At 37.9% G+C, this 19,532-nt stretch overlaps 1 protein-coding gene across 3 annotated transcripts in view; it reads right to left on the reverse strand.

The window, feature by feature from the left end:
• Positions 1-2,280: 2,280 nt before the first annotated feature.
• LOC121298029 (nuclear factor of activated T-cells, cytoplasmic 2-like) overlaps positions 2,281-19,532 on the reverse strand; it is a 51,729-nt gene continuing 34,477 nt past the window's right edge. For all 3 annotated transcript variants that reach the window (XM_041224758.1, XM_041224757.1, XM_041224755.1), the window contains exons 7-10: positions 18,834-18,889; positions 18,080-18,212; positions 16,939-17,664; positions 2,281-3,911 (exon numbers count right to left, since the gene is read on the reverse strand). In XM_041224758.1, the coding sequence (XP_041080692.1) occupies positions 3,856-3,911; positions 16,939-17,664; positions 18,080-18,212; positions 18,834-18,889 (971 nt within the window). In that variant the 3' untranslated portion in view covers positions 2,281-3,855. The remainder of the gene's footprint in view (positions 3,912-16,938; positions 17,665-18,079; positions 18,213-18,833; positions 18,890-19,532) is intronic.

Below are 19,532 nucleotides of genomic sequence, written 5' to 3' on the forward strand. Positions count from 1 at the left end.
AACTTTTCTATACTTTTAATAACATGCTTTTCAAATAGGACATTTGAGAACTTTTTGTACAAAGTGAAGCTGCAAACATATATACAATAGAAAATATAGATACATTCAGAGAACCTATTGCTTCTATAGAATATTATCTGGTACATACATCACAGATACAAACACACAGTGCTTTGCTCATTAGAGCAAACCAGTTCCCTTTTACTTTGAAGATCTGAATGTCACTATGTATTTTTGTCATGGCACCAAAGACAGTAAAATATACTAATTTACTTTTCTGCCTAATAATTTCATTTTTAACATTTTGATATAAAGTTTTTTATAGTACAATTAACACCTCGTTAAACTGTTTGAAAAAAAAAAAAAAAAGATTAATGAAGGACCCCAAATTTAGCTAACATTCTGCTAATCAGCAAACTTAATACTGTGACTGAGTTTACACATTTGAAAATGTGAAATTAATTTCTAATCCCACCCATTTAAATTTCAAACAAGTTTTGGAATTTCTAATCCAAACACTAAAATACCTGACAGGCTCAAGTGCAATGGACGGCCGGTTTGAAAAGCAGAAAAATTAAAGGACAATCTGAACAATCCATTTCTCACATTACAGGATTGCTATGGGTAGCTGCTTTTCAGAATATGACACTTGGCTGTGAATGATACAACTTTTTATTTTCTTTGGATGTCGATGGAAACATTCAACACCGAAGCATGTCCGGCGATGGATTTGGGGATCTTTGGTACAATGGCAGGAAAGCACTGAGCAAAATATTTAGATTTGTGAGGAAAGACATCGTTTCCTCAAGTGCAATCATGGCTTCTGCCCAAATGAAGCGAGAAGCACTTCACACATTGACAGCACTTTTCACTAGAACAGATCATCTTCTTTTTAAATATTGAGCCCCCCCCCCCCCAATTCTGCATTCTCACTGTCAGTAATAGATGTGATTACTGCACATGCTTTGGTACTTAGACATTTTTCTACAGTTACATATTTATTGAGTTTCCTAGGACTGTGGCAATCTCAAATTCAAAAGTGCCCTGGCAAAAAGTGGGTTCAGATTTTTTTTTCAGGTTAAAAAATCTGGTTACATAATTTTAAGAAACACGATTAATCAGGATTTTAGGGAGATTGGGTTAAAAACAAGTAATCCATTTTTAAATAGTTTCAATTAATGCAGTTTAACTCCTATCCAGTTCAGTCTATCTATGTATAGCACACATATGTGATATATTCTGTTAAAAGCAGGCAGAGTAGGTGTTGCGCACTGCAGAACAAATACTGTACACCATTTGCGAAAAATATATATATATAAAAAAACAAGTCTCTAGAAAACTTTAATGAAAGGACCCTGTTACAATCTTTGGATTTTTTTTCTCACATAATATAATTACACAAAGCCATTTAAAAAATCATAGAACTTAAAACATATTATGTAAGCTATAATTTAATGCGCTACATTCAATGCCTTAACATGTTAAATTTATTCAAAAAGAGCATTTTAATGATATATTGCTCGTCACGAAGCTGCTAAATTATGGTTTCATTTCCACAGTTGCTACACACAGCTTTTTTGTTTTATTAGCAGGAGCAAAAATATCTAAAACAGTCACTTTAGATTCTTACAATAAAATAAGTACAAAATAGGACTGTTATTGTAGCAAAAAGAAACACCTAAAATATTCATGAGCTTCCAGGCCACGTTTCGTGACAGGTGTACACGTGGTAGGGAAATGTTATTGCATATTTTATTGGTAAGACGTTATAATTAGTGGCAATATAATACCCATTTTGTATGTCATTGAAATACTGCCACGACTGTAATGTGCCAGCTGTTTTATTTTACAGTTACTGAAATGGCAATATTCGGAAACCAATATGAAATAAAGCTGAAATAATAACTATACTGTATATCTCAAAGCTACTGTACTGTATGCGTGTGTGGTTATGAGTTGTTGCATGAATCTTTAACATGCATACGAACAATATAAAAAAACAAATCTAGACTTTATTAAAAGGTAAGTGATCTGTTTTTCTTTCTTTTTCTTTTAAGTACAGCAAAGCAAATAATTCTTTAAGAAGATACTCTATTTTATAGCATTTGTATATATCACCTTCTCTGAGAAGAAAAACAGTTCTTAATGAAGTGAAATGCATGCAGACATTTAGCTCTGCTGGTAATCGGCTGGTCATGTAATTGCTATTTCAATTCTACAGCGAAAGCATTAATAAACACACAGTATCACCTTTTTTTTTTTTTTTTTTTTTTTGCTAAGTGCAAGTCATTTTTCGCATTATCATAACATTTGCTTTCTGTTTTATTTACATAATAGTCTGCTTCAGCTAACAAACCTAAAGCTTTTTGAATACAGTGGTTGCACGTCTCCTAAACAAACCAAACAGGAGTCCTCTTGTTATTCATTCTAACCACTGAAAACCACCAGCATTTCTTCAGCAACTGTTAAGCATGTTACTCGGTCCCCACAGGGTTAACTCTAAAGGTGAATTCAAGAGACAAGACAATGGGAAGCTTAGCCTGGATGACTTCAGACACCAGGCCCGGGCCCGGGCCCAGCTGTCTTTGAAAAGTACCCTTTTGGGTTGAGGCCTGACACCACTGGCTGGAAGTCATGGTGGCAGACTGTGGGTCATTATCCTGGCTCTTAATCACAAGTAGCTTAAACACAAAGGGACTGACATCATTGTGTAAATGATCGAAAACAAGGCAGCATTAAATGGAAAAACAATAACAGCTTCAATTGGCAAAAAGCTTTTGTGTACCAGTACAGGTGATGGACAAAGACCAATGATGAAAATGTCTGTATTTAGCAGATTTCATAATAAATGTAATTTAAATGCAGTTTGTTTTCAACTGTAATTCAGATTCTTTTTGGAACATTAATTCAAGGAGCAGTGCACACTTGCTCATACAGGTGACACTTAACAATAACCGGTCATATAGAATGAATTTTTTTTTGGGTTAAAGGTTAAATATGTACCTAAAGGCTTTCAATGCATTAGCTTTCAAAGTCTGATATCAGTTTTGGGTGACATTGTTTTTCCTAGACTACTATACAGGTCTACTGCATTGAAAGAGGCACTCTTTACCTGGATGAATGTCACATAAATTCAATACAAAATCATATTATAGCTGATATGAAATTTCAAGGCAAAAAAAGTCTACTAGAAAAATGTATTAATAAAATCTACTAGGCCTCGATACCAATGTGATATAGCCATGTTGCTTTGTATCAAACGGAGGGAAATGATATCATGTTAAAATTAGCGATACTGTATAATTATTCTTATTCACCTTTATATATTACAGTGTGCCGTTGAAGATACATGCTGATTTTCATCTGCTCAAGGTCCGAGCAGCCAGTAAGCCCACTCTTAGCAAAGTGGATATGCAGCACCCTATATATATACCTACCAGGCTAATGAATAAACAGCTATTTAATGTCTGTTGAAATAAATACAGTTTGATATCCATGAATCTATGAAAATATATTTTAGTTAACACAATCTGTTACTATAACCTATCCTGTAGAGATTTTGGTCTTTATCCATCATGTATATGTACACAAAGGTGTGACAAATTTCCTGCTGTACAGAGGACAGTTCTTCCTAACAGTGAAGTGCTCAGGCCCTGCACTGGGAATGCTGTAAGGAACATCACTACATGATAACTGCAGGAAAGAGGTCAACAGCCCGGAGATTCTTGCCAATGCATTGTTGTGAGTCCAAAGCGTGGCGGCAGGGGGAAGATGGGGCGCTGCCTTGGTGCAGGGAGTGTCCTGGGCGAGGGGTGGAAAAGTACTTTGAGAAGAATTTCTTCACAGATCCAGGGCCTAGGTTTGGCCCCTGCCCTGGACTGCAGTCAAATCCTTCCTTATGATTTCGTTGACTGAAAAAAAAAAAATACAACCGAGTTAAAGAGATGGTAACCGACTTCTCATTAGCAATGGTACCCTGATCACTGTTTCATGAGCTTATCACGTGAATTACTTTCATATTGGGAACTGTACCCTTATCCTCTTTTGCTGTTTCTGTGATATTCTGGGTTTTCACTGATGTAAACAGCTTCATTTGTTCAGCTTTCCCCTTACTTTATGATGCTTGTAATCCTTCTAAACAATAATCTTGGATTACCTTATTTTTCCTAGATTAGTGCTACCCAGGGTCACATATATTTAGAAAGTTGCTGCAGACTTCCAGGACCTTTCAATTCCTGTGCGACAGCTCACTCTAACCTGCATGACAACAGACTCATATAAAGGGTTAAAAGAAAGAATATTTTTGAGGTCTTGAAAAATACATTTGTGTTGAAATGTCTACAAGACTAGAAATGTACCACTTTGGTTTTCAGTTTTATCTTAAAAAAAAAAGGGATAGTGTTGCTAATGGACCTTCACTCTAAAAGGGAAAGTGCATGATGACTGCAGTCATTTTTCTTTGTTACTTCATGCAGTAGCTACAGTTGTCCATGGAGAGGCGGAGTTATTTCCTGACACATTCGCCAGCCCCATTTGATTTTGTAACCCTTCCTGTTGTTTCAACAGGGGAAATGACAAGAGGGTATAAATGGAAACTTTTACCGCCTCATCATTCTAAAAACAGATGTTAGACAAACGGGTGTGTGTGTGTGTGTGTGTGTGTGTGTGTGTGTGTGTGTGCGTTTGTGTGTTTCTCCTAAACATGAGGGAACAGCTAAACCACAAACTTCACTAGTCCTTTTAGCTAATGTTGAGTTTTACTGACCGACAAATGTCAACAGTTTCAAGACACAAGCTTATCTACAATGTGCACTTGATTAAAAGGGAGCAAGTAAGAAAAAAAATAAGTTAAAATCTAGATTGTAAATGTGGTTGACACAAACCAAACATATACATTAATAAAAAAAAAATGCAATTACTGATATCATGTATCAGTGGTTTACTTAAGCATTCATACAAATAACCAGTTACCTGTGTTTTATTCATCTTATAGTCTGTGCACGGTTTAATCAAAGTCAGACAATTGGGGAGTACAGATGGTTAACTTTATATTGAGTACAGGGGTGTCTTTAATATGATGGTGACTTCATGTTACCATCAAAAGGAGGAAATCGAGACTGTAAAAATAACTAAGGTGCACATTTTATTCCAAATCAAGGATTTACTGTAACATTCACTAGATTAAAAAATCAGAGGCTTAAACTAATGCAAAATTGTTCACCATGCAGGAAACCAATGCCTCCCTCAAAATGCACAGGAATGCACAGACTATGCTTTAGCACTCTGAGCGGTTCTCAAGATGCAGCTAATAATAAAAGTGTAATGTTTGCACGTATTCTAAACACTTATCTTTATGCTTATTAGCAATTCCTTTCCCATCTATGTTTTTCTGATTCATAGTAAGTTAATCTGTTTTGTGTTAATACAGTAATAGAGTTGAATTGTTATTATTCAGTAATTCCCCACTAATCTAATACAGATACAGCTGTTTTCTTTGAGTCTGTGCTCTGATGAAATCTACGGAAGCAGCGAAGAATGCCTTGAATGTTTAACGTTCTTTCACTCTTTATCCAGCCCAACACTATGCACTTCCTGATGCACGTTTCCGGTCCTGAGCTATTCATCATGCAGTTATCCACCCAGGCACTAAATGATTTAGCTATCTCATCGTATACACTGGCACACGGACACAATTCTCTGGCGCCACTGGTTTGTTATGGATGGCACATCTGAATTCATTCAGGCAAGAGGAAGTGTTTTGCGAGTGACAGAAAACAATAGCTCACAAAGTACATCACCAATTAAACAAAGAGTTTGCCTAGAAGTGCAGTATCCCTTTAAAACAGACTAAAGAGAAGAACGAAACCTAGAACCAGAGGCCAATAAGAGTTTCCTCCATTCCTCCTTTAATGAACTCCTATTTTTTGAAAGGAGAAACAAATCACGTAAATGTTACAAAAAAAAAAAAAAACCTTGAGAGAGCTTAAAAGAACTTGAAATACATATCTTGGTGGTTTTGTTCTAGTTTTGTAGAAATAACAATAATGTTTTACCTCTTTCAACAAAGTAAGAGTTAATTAAAGACTGGAGTACATGCGCCAATGTATCTGGATGGCAGAAATCCTTTCCACTGCAAAGTGTTGAGTTAATATGAGTTAATTTGTGTAAATTACTTTTATAAAAAAAATCTATATATATTTGGTATATAGATTTTAAGAGCAGTGGTATCCCAAATATGATCCATTCACAATGCAGAACTACTGGAAAGATTTCTTTCCAGTGGTGACTGCCAAGACTGGTACTGCATTCATAGATCTATTAATATAATATGGAATGAGTGGTAATATTGGCACAACAGAACCCTTGGAATGACTGCAAACAAAATCAGCAATATAAAAAAGAAATTCAAATGACATTGGCAGCTGCTTCCTATTCAAAGCCAGCTAGAACAGTTGAATTTGTCTTTGTTAATTGCTCTAGCCCACCACATCTCAGGACCAGCTTGCTTTCAACAGCCTATTAAAAGCTCTGACCTAAATTCAGTGAGAAGTGAAAGACCACAAGCACCCACTAGCTGAGGAGAGAGGGCTAGATTCACAATGTGTGTGCTCTGGTGCTGAGTGGAATAGAATATCTTAATAAACAGGTGGTGATTGCAGGTTAGTGGCCTGCATAATATTCTTTCATTCACTTGTTTTGGAAAATGAACATTATACGTAGGTGTTTTTTTTAAATTTAAAGTTAAACAAACGAGAGTAAGTACATAACAACGCTGAAGGAGAATTTTATATATATATATAAATTTATATATAAACAGACACACATTACTGTGCAAATTTATTAGAACACCCCATTATTTCTATAGTTTTGATTTATTGTGCATATTGTGCCTTTTGAAACCTCTGTCATAAAGAAAAGAAGAATACAGGGTTAATTTGGGAACTGCGTGTGACTTCCTGTTCTGCTGCCTGGTATTAGTACTTTTACCACTTGGTTCTTATCTGAAGATGTTAAGATATGCAGGAGCACTGCCTACGCCAGGCTTACAAATGAGTGTCAGCCAACTGGTGAGCATGCTTTTTCAGTACAAAAGCCCTTCTGTACTTTCCCAGGGGAGATGCGAGAGGCCCCACTTATAACACCATTTGTGTATAGAAATGTTATACATTAAAACGAATCCCTGCATATATAGCACACGCTTTTGTTTAAATTAGCTCACATGACTATGTGATCATTATTTTTTATGCAAACAGCACCTCTGATATCTGTTCTGTATTATATGAAAAGTGGAGTCTCTCACTTTCATTAGGATCCTGTCAGTGTCAGCAAGATAATCCACTGACATATTACATACTGTACACATGGTTGTGTATTGTGTTCATTTGTATGTAAAAACAATACTGCAAAGCTACTGTCTTATCCCAAAGTGATATAAGCTGGTATGGAAAGTTGTGTAATTGTATCCCTCTAGAACAATTTCCCTGAGCGCTGTCCTGTCTCGAATACAGCAGTTGTTGCGGGTTTCCGGATGTTTACGAGTTAGTTGGGGACACACTTATTCACTGTACAGCGCTACACATTGACCACTCACCTCGTTTGGCTTGTAAAAAAAAAAAAAAAAGACTCAAAAATAGCAACACCAGACAGACAGTAAAAACCACACAGGGTTCACTTCTCTTCTCTTAATACAATTTCATCAGACTGTAAGGAAAGTTTATGAGAAGGAGGGTGAGGAGGAAACAGAAACACACGCTTGCAAAAGTCAAGGCTGCTCAAGCACAGTACTCATCTGGGCAAGTTCTCAGCACCAGCGTGTTAGATGCATGTTATCTGTACCTTACTGAACATGCTTTGCCTGGTTTTATAATTAGGGTAAGCAAGTGAGTTGTTAGTATCATTGTAAAGAATTTACAGTACGTGGAATAACTTCTATGTCCTAAGATACATATACAAAGTGTGACATACAGACGGATGAATGTACAGACACAATGACATTTATACGTATCCCCACAATCTGATAATCCCAATAATTTATATAATGTTAATACCACATTTCATCAGAGTTTAACAAGGTTTTCCAGATATACGACCGTCTCTTTCTCAATCGCCATTCCATAGTGAGCTTCTATCATGCTTGATGCGCAATACGGTTGACATTACCTGTATAACAAAACCAACTTTTCATCACCTTAACTGCAAAGTCAGTTATAGAACATTGGTTCATTAAAATGATAGAATTTGCAACTTGAATTTTACATACAAGTTTTATTTTATTTTGCGGGTTGCACAACTACTGCAGGTTTTAATGTCATTTTGCGGGTCACTTGGGGGGTCTGTTATGGGAATACTGGCAGGAGCAAAAGTGAAGGGATGAGGTTGAAAACATGATTTGGATTTGGTTCAGACTGAAGGTGTTCAGAGTAGAGAGGGTCTGCTGTAATACAGAACTGGAGTAGGAATTGGGGGTTCATCGAATAGTCCAATAATACAGTGATGAGCCCACTTCAGAAACTAGTAATCTACTAATTGCACATCACGTGATTGTGATGCTTGCGGTTTTACATGGACAGAACTTCAGCGGGGTTAGAACACTGATAAATAGGTTTAAAAATCCCAAGCAGTTTTAAAATATAGTGCACTTACAGGAACGTGTTTTACGAAACAGTATGTTCACAAGTACCAGACAAATACATGATTTATTCATATTGTTTTTCAGGTGTCGACTACTCAACCTGTTTCACTGTTTTTACCTCAGCTATTCAACTGTCAAACCAGTACTTATTCTACGTGGAAATGACACATTTACATGAGCCCTTATTTCCGATCATGTATCTAATTTAGCAGCTCCCTCATTTCTTGTTAATTATTTCTTTCAGATCTACAGAAAAAGGGATTGAACCGAAACGAACAACCCCGAGTCGTTCTCTTTATAGTCTGCTGGTAGTTTTGTGTGCTTTATCTCAGTCAAGGGGTGCTAGCTGGAATAATCCTACCCTTAATTTAACTGTATATTCTTTCACGGTCTGTATTTACCATACGTACAGTAACAAACTGGTTGTTGAACTCCAGAGTACAGTCATTGGACTTTGTACAAATCAGCTGCTAACATTGTTATTTACTATTTTACACCTTCTTTACTGCACAGCATCCTATGAGAAGCAACTGCACCTACACATTTCTTAAGAGCACACATGTTGAGGTTACAATGGATGTACAGAACGTGACTCCATTTGCAATATGTATTCCTAATCCACACAAAATTAATGCTTAGAATACAGTAGAAGGAGGCATTAAACTTAGATACATTATCAAACTTGAAACTGTAACAAAAAAAATACTTGCAACTAAAAGTAGGGTATGAAAGCAGCTAGAACAGGAGTGCTTGAATCTGGGGTTTCAAGAACCAAAAAAAAATGTAATCCTGTTCCTGTTAAACCAAAAGATTTTCACTTTGAATAAGTATCAATAAATACCAGTCATTTAATAATGCAATTTCTGTGAAACCTGAAGGCCACACCTCCATTTTAACCACAAGCAGGGGCTGTGGGTGTAACTGTACGCTTTGCTTACAAACTTGGAAGAGATAAGAGTTTTAACAGTTTTAAATTAGCTCATCAGCTAGGGTGGTCCATGTTTGAACTGTGAAGTCAAAGTAAAGTAGAAAAGGGTAATGAATGAGGGGATTACCATTCTAATAACACTACATGGTATAAAGCATGGTATTTTGCCGTCCGTCATGAAATAATTGCTGTAAGCCACCATTCTTTTTTTTTTATTATTTAGTCATCGCCAAAGATTTTTACCCTGGTTTTCTCCCCAATTTGCAATGCCCAATTATTATTTTTATCCCGGTTCTCCGCTGAAACTCCCGCGCCGACTTGGAAAACGGCAGCAGAAACATGTGTCCTACGAACCGTGTCTTGCCAAGCTGTCTTTTTTCGTGCTACAGGTCTACTGCGAAGCCACCAGACCCATAGTGTCAGAGGACAACATAGATCTGAGGTGTCCTATCAGCCACAGGGGTCTCTGGTGCGCGGTGAACCGAGAAATACCCTGCCGACCTGATCCCTCCCCACCCGGGTGGCACTCGGCCAATTGTGCGCCACCCCCTGGGAACACCTGGCCACGATCGGCGTTGACATAACCTGGACTTGAACCAGCGATCTCCAGGCTACAGGGCGCATCCAGCACTCCACGTGGAGCACCTTTACTGGTAAACCATCATTCTGGTAAAAATAAATACATTATTCGATTATTTAAAATCAACTGCTCTTACCAGCCAGTAGCATACCAGAATGGTTTTTCTCCAGAACTCCTTATTCCTGTACTATTAATCTTTTAAGCCACGTTTACATGTGATACTAGTCTAAATGTAAGCCTAATCGTATCGTAGAAATAAAACATGTCTAAATGTCTAAATGTTTTGTATTTGTACTTTATAAATCACACTAGAATCACTACTGACAGTGACAGTTGCTGTGGTGAGGAAGAAACAGGAGACCCAGTCTCCCAAAGAAGTGATGTGCCCGATCAGGAAACAGAATTGCATAAAGGGATCCGTTTATGTTTATGTTCTTGCAAATCTGACAGGATTTGTTAAAGATCAACCAGAAGTGTCACCCTCAGTGAGCAGACGAAGGAGGTTTAGAAGAGGATAGTATGCAACCTACTCGTTACATGAATATAGTCCCGCACTGGTGAACCATTTCATTTACCATGTCGTTTATTTGGTGTAGGTGGGTGCACAGAGGAAACGCTTTGTATAAAAGGCTTTGCAAATATGAAAAATACAACCGAAGAAAGTAGTGATCACCAAAAAGGTTTCGTTAGTTGTGAATTTTTTGATTGCATCCCACCTATGGTAAAATGTTAACTCCCACACATTGCAACAATGCATATTCTATATAGGGGTTGGAACAAATGAGGAAAAGAAAAACACACCATCTGTAGCACACACTTTTGTATAAACGGATTGTCCCTTGCATAACTGATAGAATCTGTTCCAACTTTATTCTCTTTCTTCGAGAAAAAATGTATCAGTCTGTAAAAAAAAAAAAAAAAAAAAAAAAAAAATCATTTTCAAATCAAATCTCTTAAAAGTCTGAAGCTGTGGGATCTGAATCAAGCAGAAACTCTAACAACATGAATAGTTCTTTCAGAAATGTGTTTTATGTTTAAGATTTCTCAGATGAAATCAAGCCTCATACTGCTAGCTCCAAACTGACAGTCCTCTGAGAACAGACTGGAGAGCTGGGAAGTGAAATGCTTTTATCCTCAGCTTCAAGTGGATGCAGCAAACAAAATGGATTCCATGAACATAATTTCTCGTGCACTTCCATGAACTACTGTATATAGGTCTCAAATCCATGACTTATACCATTCTACATTTTAAAACATGATATCTGGTTAAAGAAATCTGTTTTCAAGCCATTCAAGACCTTTCCTCTGAAGAAAATGGTTTTGTTGTTTGTTGTTCATGAAATGGTTCTAGACGAGTCTCAAAGAGTTTCTTGCATTAAAAAAAAACAAAAATAAAAAAAAAAAAAAACCCTTATTTAATCCAATTTAATTAAAACAAAAAAACAACATAATTTGAATCTTTGTGAAAAGGTCCCCAACAATAATTTCCAATGTTGAATGAAATAAAAAATATGTTACAGATTGAAGATTAAAGGGGATCGCCCCCAGTACACAGGTGTAGATTAAAAAAAAAAAAAAATATATATATATATATATATATATATATATATATATATATATATATATATATATATACATATATATTATAAAACAAAACAACCACCTTTGTAATTCGGAAATCATATATTATGTGCCTGTTTTGTGTGCTGTTGCCTGTTTATTAAGCAGTGCAGGTCGTCTACTTTCTTCTTTGTGCGTTCCTAGGAAAAACAGACGGTCCACGTTTCTTTGAAGCTGGTGTGGGGGATTCGAAGAATCTGATTTGATTTCCTTGAACACATCAAATTACAAATAAACAGAAGCAGCACAAGAAAATAACGAAACATATATTACCGCATATAGGAAAACCCTTGCTTATTGTTTTAATAAAAAGATCAACAGAGTTCAACAGGACATGCAACCCTGGTAACTGGATGTTAATTTGTTAACAGCACAGTAGCTGAAAAACACAGTTGCTGTTTTTAGAGGGAAACCCTAGTAAATGATCCAAGCGAAATCCAGTGCAAGCCCATTTTGGTGTTTCAATGTTTCCATCCCTTGCTATCTATAGAAGATCAGACAAGTTTGGAGAGGGAACAGCTGCAAATAGAAGGGATGGTCTGTGCCAGATTGGCAGAATTGCTGGTATGGAAAATCAAATTTTCTCACTGGGTCCCCCTCCCGCTGTATCCAGGAGTACGAGGCCAAGGGACCCCCAGCCAAAAATAACAAACAAAGCGGCTTTCCCCAACTCTCCTGGCCCGGCCGTTCCACTGTTTGACAATGGTTGCCATAGAACTTGTTTTCATATCATAACAGTGTTGACATATCCAGGCAAAAAGGTGAAAACTCAGTTTTGCAGATAAGAAATTGAATTTCCTGGTTTGTCACCGCACCAAGGTCTGTCTGTATGGGTACCACGTAAGGGGACTCCGAACTTTAACTGCTACCTTACCAGTATTGAGCAAGAGGTTTAGAACGGCTCCCACATTCATATTCCTGAGAATTAAAAAAAAGCAATAAGATCTCGAGGGTCTGGTAGTTGATCAAATCGAAAAGGTCAACAACCAAGGTTATGCCCGATAATGAGGGTTTACTGCCTTTACAGTTTTAAACATTTTAAATATTTAATTTAAAAGAGGGGTTGGGCAGCTCAGGCCACTGCAGACCCATTCTTTGTTCCATCTATCCCCGTTCCACCTTGTGTGGAATGGCTCTCCAGGGATTGGCTTCCCTTTGGTTTTTTAAAGCTAGCCATTTGATCTGAATGTTCCTCGTTTCTCTGCTGTGTGAGTGCCCTAGAATGGAGCTCCCTGATTGGTGGACAAGTTAATCTGCTGTGTGGAAGTGCCCTGGATTGGAGCTCTCTGATTGGTGGACAGGTTTCTGATGTTCATGAAAGGTGAAGGACTACAAGTCAGGTGCCAGCAAGGTGAAAGCTTCTCAATCACAATACAAGGAGCTTCCAGCTTTACCTACAGCTAATGATACAAGAGCCCATGTCACTAACAGCACAAGCAAAACTCCAGACCGTGTCAACCAGTAATCCACCAGCAATCACATGAGTTGAGTGGATTGCACAATTTAGGTATAGTAGTCTAGACAGGGTGCAGAAGAGTAGGAAACTAGAGGCAGTTTAAAAGTTTTGTTCTCACTTCATAAGGCGCTTTGAGACTTGGATTCCCAATGAGGCTGCACTGTGCTGCTATGGATTCCTTCAGATCGAGTGCCATTGCTCTGCAAGGTCTGTCACAACCATTTACGTGCCTGCACTGAAGACCACTTAAACAATTAAGGTCAAGCAGAGTTTTGCAATAGGCTGCAAGAGTCAATGTTGCCTACCCTGCTGCACAGACTTTGATAAGGAACGTACCCCACAACCTTGGTGCCACTTTAAACAACCAGCTACAAAGAAAAGGCTGTGCTTTTTACAAACATGGCAGTTTACTCCCAAAAGATACCCATCTATTATGAATTGAGGTTCCATATTTAAAACCAAACAGAAGGCATACAGTGCTCCTAACTAGATTACTCCTACTCCTAGATTGCTCCTAACTAAACTACTTTAACATTAACAGTTTGATTTTCCTTTCACAGTACAAATATACAATATTTAACTTCAACCTTATGCCCTATGGTCTATTACAACCACCATACAGTACAGTACGTCCCCTACCTTACTCGAAATGTAAGTTGCTGTGAGACTCCGATGTTCACACGCCCCTAAACTGTGTCTGTAAAATGAGCACCATCCTCTCTGTCTCTGAGAAACAGAATGCTACAAACACTGGTGCACTTCAGCAAGCTTCACCAGACTTTTGTAACCTTTGTGCCTTCATCATTCAGATAGATTATGACATATCAGGGTTACAACGACCACTAATTTGAACAGTTGAGGTAAAAATAGTAGAAAAGATCGACTAGTCCCCACTTTAAATAAATAAATACATTAATAATAATAATAATAATAATAATAATAATAATAATAATAATAATAATAATAATAATAAAAACATACTATTAAATCATGTATTTGATACATGATGCTGTATTTGTGAACGTACTGTTCTGTAACACCTTTCTGTGTGCACACTATGTTTTAAAACTAACTGGAGTTGCGGTTGCAATCTTACCTGCAGAGACAGGCTTATTAATGACTTTTTCTGCCACCCAAGCTGCCTTCTCGAACAGCCTTGTTCAGTTACGCTGTTGCTTTACCTTACTACAGAAGCATATAAAAAGGGCCCTGTCCCCGCTCCTGTGCTTACTGGAAACGCACGACTTTGAAGCCACTTTAAACAACCAGCTTACAAAGAAGAGGCTGTGCTCTTCACAAACATGGCAGCTTTCCTTACTCCCAAACGGTCTGTTATGAGGTTCCACATTTAAACAAACAAAAGTGGCTTTTCCGAGCAGTTGCTTTAGAATGTCAGAAATTGGTACCCATTTATTGATCATTATTATTATTATTATTATTATTATCATTATTATTATTATTATTATTATTATTTAGAAATTCAGAAATAACCCTTTTTATGGGGTGCAATCTTGAGCCTAGAGTCAAAAATTTTCTTGCTATTTCAAAAAAGGAAAATTGCTGCTAAATGCCAAAAGGGATTGTAAGGTTTTTAAAAAGGTTTTCAAAAGTCCCTATCTGCTCAACTCTCCTAGAAGCTGTGGGTAAAACCTTAAGGGCAGTAAGCCACTATTATTAGCTGTGCTTACAGAAAAGCACAACAATATACAACAGTCAAGCATGTTTAAAATTACTCCTGCTAATGCCCTTGCCCATTGCTTCACTCTCACACTCCGTTTAGTTATCAATGGTACAACTGTTGGCCTGTTGCAGAGAATAGGTTTATAGCTACTCTCTGGTGTTTCTGCTGTAATAGGAGACACTTGAGAGCTGTACTGAGGCCATAGGGGTTAAAAAGTCACCAGAATGTCATGACTGAAGCAGAACAATGACATACAAAGAAGAAGACTACAGTTGATATAACTGATATTTCAGACCCAGGTTGTTCTTTAAGGTCTTAGAGCAGAGGTGATGGAATACAATGCAGATTGAGATCTCATTTATATGAAAGAAAGGGGACACCTGAGGTTAGAATTAGGTTGCTCATAAAATTTTCTACAAATGAATGACTGGCCACAAAATTCAATCCAGCTAGGGATGACTAGGCTCTGTTGGAAAGGAAATTCGTAAGACGAGGCCAGACATTCACTACGTCAATAGCCATGGCCTGGAACAGTGGTATTAAGTTGGAAACAATTCCTAAAATGACTGACAGCATGTTGAAAACATCAAATGCCTTGGCTGCAATAAACCAAATTTAACTTTTATTTAAAAAAAAAAAAAAAAAAAAAAAAAACGAGCTAGGACCCAAAACGTTATAGTGCACTGTATCTGTTTTAATTATACTGCTCGGAACAGAACTGGCAGGCTTCCAAACCATTCTGATAAACAATACTATTTATATAGAGTTTATATGCAATATGGTTTTAATAACATTTAATGAGGTGTTGAATATACTACTGAGAACTGGCCTGACTCATTTCTGTTTAGCCAGCACTCTGGAATATTTAGTATCGGTGAAGGAAATGTTTTGTAAGCCTAACTAAGCAAAGTTTGAATATGATACCCAACACTGCATTTTAACCCTATTGTTTAACTAATGGATCATGCTTAACTTTAAAAACTCAACACAAGGACAAACTGTGTCATTCACACTATTGCTGGTGACAATATAAGTAAAAGGGTTTATAGATGTAAATATTAAAATTACACAGAAGCATAAACGCCTGCTTTGGCTACCTAAACCTAAACTTATAACACTAGGAACCGAATCAGTTTTAAGGATCCTCTGTCTTGGATAAAGGGAACCCTTACACCCTGATTGCGTCCTTCCATTTGTCTGTCTGTCACACTCTGAAAGGTGAAATCAATAACACCAACCTTCTCATACACTCCTAGCCTCCTGCAGAGGTTTCAAATTGCACTGGGCTACAATGCAATTACCTCTCAATTGTATACAAATATGTATAACCTTTTTGTCTGGCGCACGGAATCTTTCAAGACTGGCTCTGCTTTGATACACACGAAAATAGCCCTAAAAAAACCCCTCAAAAACAAAGACAGTCTGTAACTAGAGCAGGAGACACAGACACACACCTAGACTACAGCACTAAGTAGCCACACAACACAATGTACACATCATCACTTGGATGAGTGCCCAAACACTTCACTTACATTTCTTATTGGTCAATTACATGCTACCACCAACCCTCAGCAATCAGAGAAACCACAGAAATGTAGCCGACACAATGCAGTCACAGCTAGAACTGTGGACTCATTCATAGAACAGAGTGTGAGCTTCCAGTGCGTTGGAACTTATTCATTTTTTTCTACCTGCGGATGACTTTGCTTCAGTAGACAGAGTATGCTGCTGCAATATTGTACTGTGCAATATCTGTTCCAAACCCAGTGTGTTGCAATTACTGTTATTTTTCAAATGTGTCTGTAAACTACTACAGGAAAGGACTTCAAAGTGCTCTGGAAATCCATGCAGTTTATTGAAAACTTTAACCATAATTAATAAACACGCAATAGTGTTGAATTTAAAAATACTAAAATAAAAGAAGTGGAAACGATTGTAATGAGTAATGGTTACCTTTCTTGAATAATAATGCAGTGTCTATTATACAAAGACCCCCCAGTAGAGTACAATGAGACTTAAAATAAAAATCCAGCTTGCTCACCATCATCCAGATACAACTGGTCCAAGTTCTCCTCTTTGACGGTGACTCTCGAAGCCCCAGACCTATCCTTTGGATTGTCAGAAGACCTCTGTTCTTCTAGTTGGCTGGGAGAAGACCTGTTTTTTAGCATCTTCTGAACATAGGGCTGCTGCTGAATCACCGTTGGGTAGTGACTGGGGCTCATCCTCTGAGCCTGGCTGGCCGGCGGAGCTGGAGAGCAAGCGGGAGATGTCTGGTAGTTTTCACAATATATGATGCGTTGGTGCTCCTGCAGGACCCCTCCCCTCAGTTGGTGATTGGTGGGGGAGAACTGGATGATGGACGAGGTGGGGTGATGGTTGGGTGAGGATGACTGCTGCTGGTGGATTATGGTGGACTGCACTGGAGAGCTGGCGTGGACCAACACTGAGCGCTGGCCGTCTGCCATCGGAGGGACCGGGGAAGCCATCAGGCTACCCTGCTGGTAGAGCAGTGGGCTGGTGCTCAGGCTTTTGCTCCGGGAATAGATGACTGCTGAGGTCTGCTGCTGGTAACTGGAATCTGGGGGAGACAGCCCCGAGCGGAGCTGCTGACATGAAGCCATGCTAGCTATCAGGCAGCTGTCTGGAGTCATCATTCCCTGGGGGTGGTAATAGGGCTGCGGCAGTGTTCCCAGACTGTGGGACATTTTAGCTGTCATCAGGTTGGGTTCATACTCGTCAATAGGTTCTGTTTTAATGGCTGGACCTGCAACATATACATGAGAGAGAATTAGTTTTTGCTCCTAGGGTAGTATTTTATTAAGCTGAGCTGGTTTAAAGACCAGGACTTTCTGGTCTCTGCTGATTGTAGTTGACATTACTATCATTTTTGTTTTCTCCAGCAGAAAGAAAAAATAAGCTAACCTGATATTTAAAGGGTTAAGATATGGCCACTGTTACAAACCACTCCATGGTTATAATGTTAAAAGTTACAAAGCCTTGTTATTCCATGATTCAGTGATCCTTTAATTTGGCTTATTCACAGTTAATCAACATTGACAGCACTTTTTCATGTATGGTAATATGCTAATTTACACACAAAGTGTCTGCCATATCTTGCAGGTGTGTCCAGTGTTTTGACCACCTCCCACATTGCAAGCAACCCTGTGGTAAATCCGTACCTGGCAGTGGCATGAAGGTGAAGTGCTGAGGCTGGCTTCGTTTTCTCTTTCCATTGATCACGTAGAAGTTCACTTTGACTGCATGGCGCATTGACAGGTCACGATATGGAGGAACTTCCACAAACAGCATGTTCTGGAAATATGGATCAATTCCGCTTTATTAATCTAATCACTCCAACAGTTATACCTAATATCATCTACAGATGAAAAACATATTTTTATGCCTGACATTATGTGTTATGTTTGATTCTCCAGGTCCTGGAAAGACTCCTCAATGCTGATTTTCTGAACTGAAGAGGGGGAAGCATATTAGCTTTGCACAAGCTTCAGTGCACAATGCTTCACTTTTTGCCTTTAGTGCAATACTAATATACCTTCCCATCGAACTGCCCCCACTTAGCTTTAACGGGAACTTTGTCAGCTGAACAAATTGAATCCAACTTTAATCTATCAAGCTACGGATACTGAGAGGGCAACTGTCTGAATATTACTACCAGAAATCAAGTGATGAAGCAGAGGTCAGAGAATGACATCTCTAAAGCTTATGATGAATATACAGGACACAGTATCTTTCGTCAACCTACTGTACAGAATAAGCATCCTTCCTACACTAGATCCTATAATGGAGTCTGGTGGGTGAGCAAGATGCATGAATGAATAAGGGTTCTACTGTACAAGACGCTTTACAATTTGGATAGCTCAGTGTAGTTGGGTTGTTTATGTGTGCGAATAGGCTACTGCTATGTCGACTTACAGCCTGACTCTTATCTTTGTCCACACTGGCCTCTGATTCCCAAATCTGCTGCCCATCTGGGAAACAAACCAAAAAAACAGTTAGAATGACATATACAGGACAAGACAAAGTTTCAATGCAATGTTTGTGTGATGTTACAACAAACAGTTCTGAAGTTATTACCACAGCTATATAGTGTCCAGAAAACAAGACCTTTAATAGCATGTACTGAGGAATGCCCATCACAAGTTCAATCCCAAATGGATGAGCAGTTCTCAAGATACAGCTAATAATATGAAGATGACATAATAATCACATTACACCATTGCATGGGTAAATATGATTAAGAATCAGTAAATATCCCATTTACAGAGTATATTATTATCATTAACTATTAAAACATCAAACACTTTTAAAATCTTAATTAAATAATTGCTGCTTAAAAAATAAATGATGCAAGTTTTAGTTTCTCAAATTATACTGTATATATTTTTTGGTGTGCAACATTTTTTTTTGCATTTTCTAGCATGTGAGAATACATGGGTACATGTTTCCAGTTTCTCTGGTAGAATCTGTGTACAATCCCCATAGGTGTCATAGAGTTTATTCACTTTCTTAGCTCTTATTTACAGTAGATTATTCCTTGTAAAACATTTGTGATGTGTGTTGCTTTGGCTATGGAAGCCGAGAGCCCTTTTTCAAAGACTGCCATATCTGCTG

The sequence above is a fragment of the Polyodon spathula genome, chromosome 23, assembly GCF_017654505.1.
Source record: "Polyodon spathula isolate WHYD16114869_AA chromosome 23, ASM1765450v1, whole genome shotgun sequence".
In the NCBI taxonomy this organism is placed as follows: Eukaryota; Metazoa; Chordata; class Actinopteri; order Acipenseriformes; family Polyodontidae; genus Polyodon; species Polyodon spathula.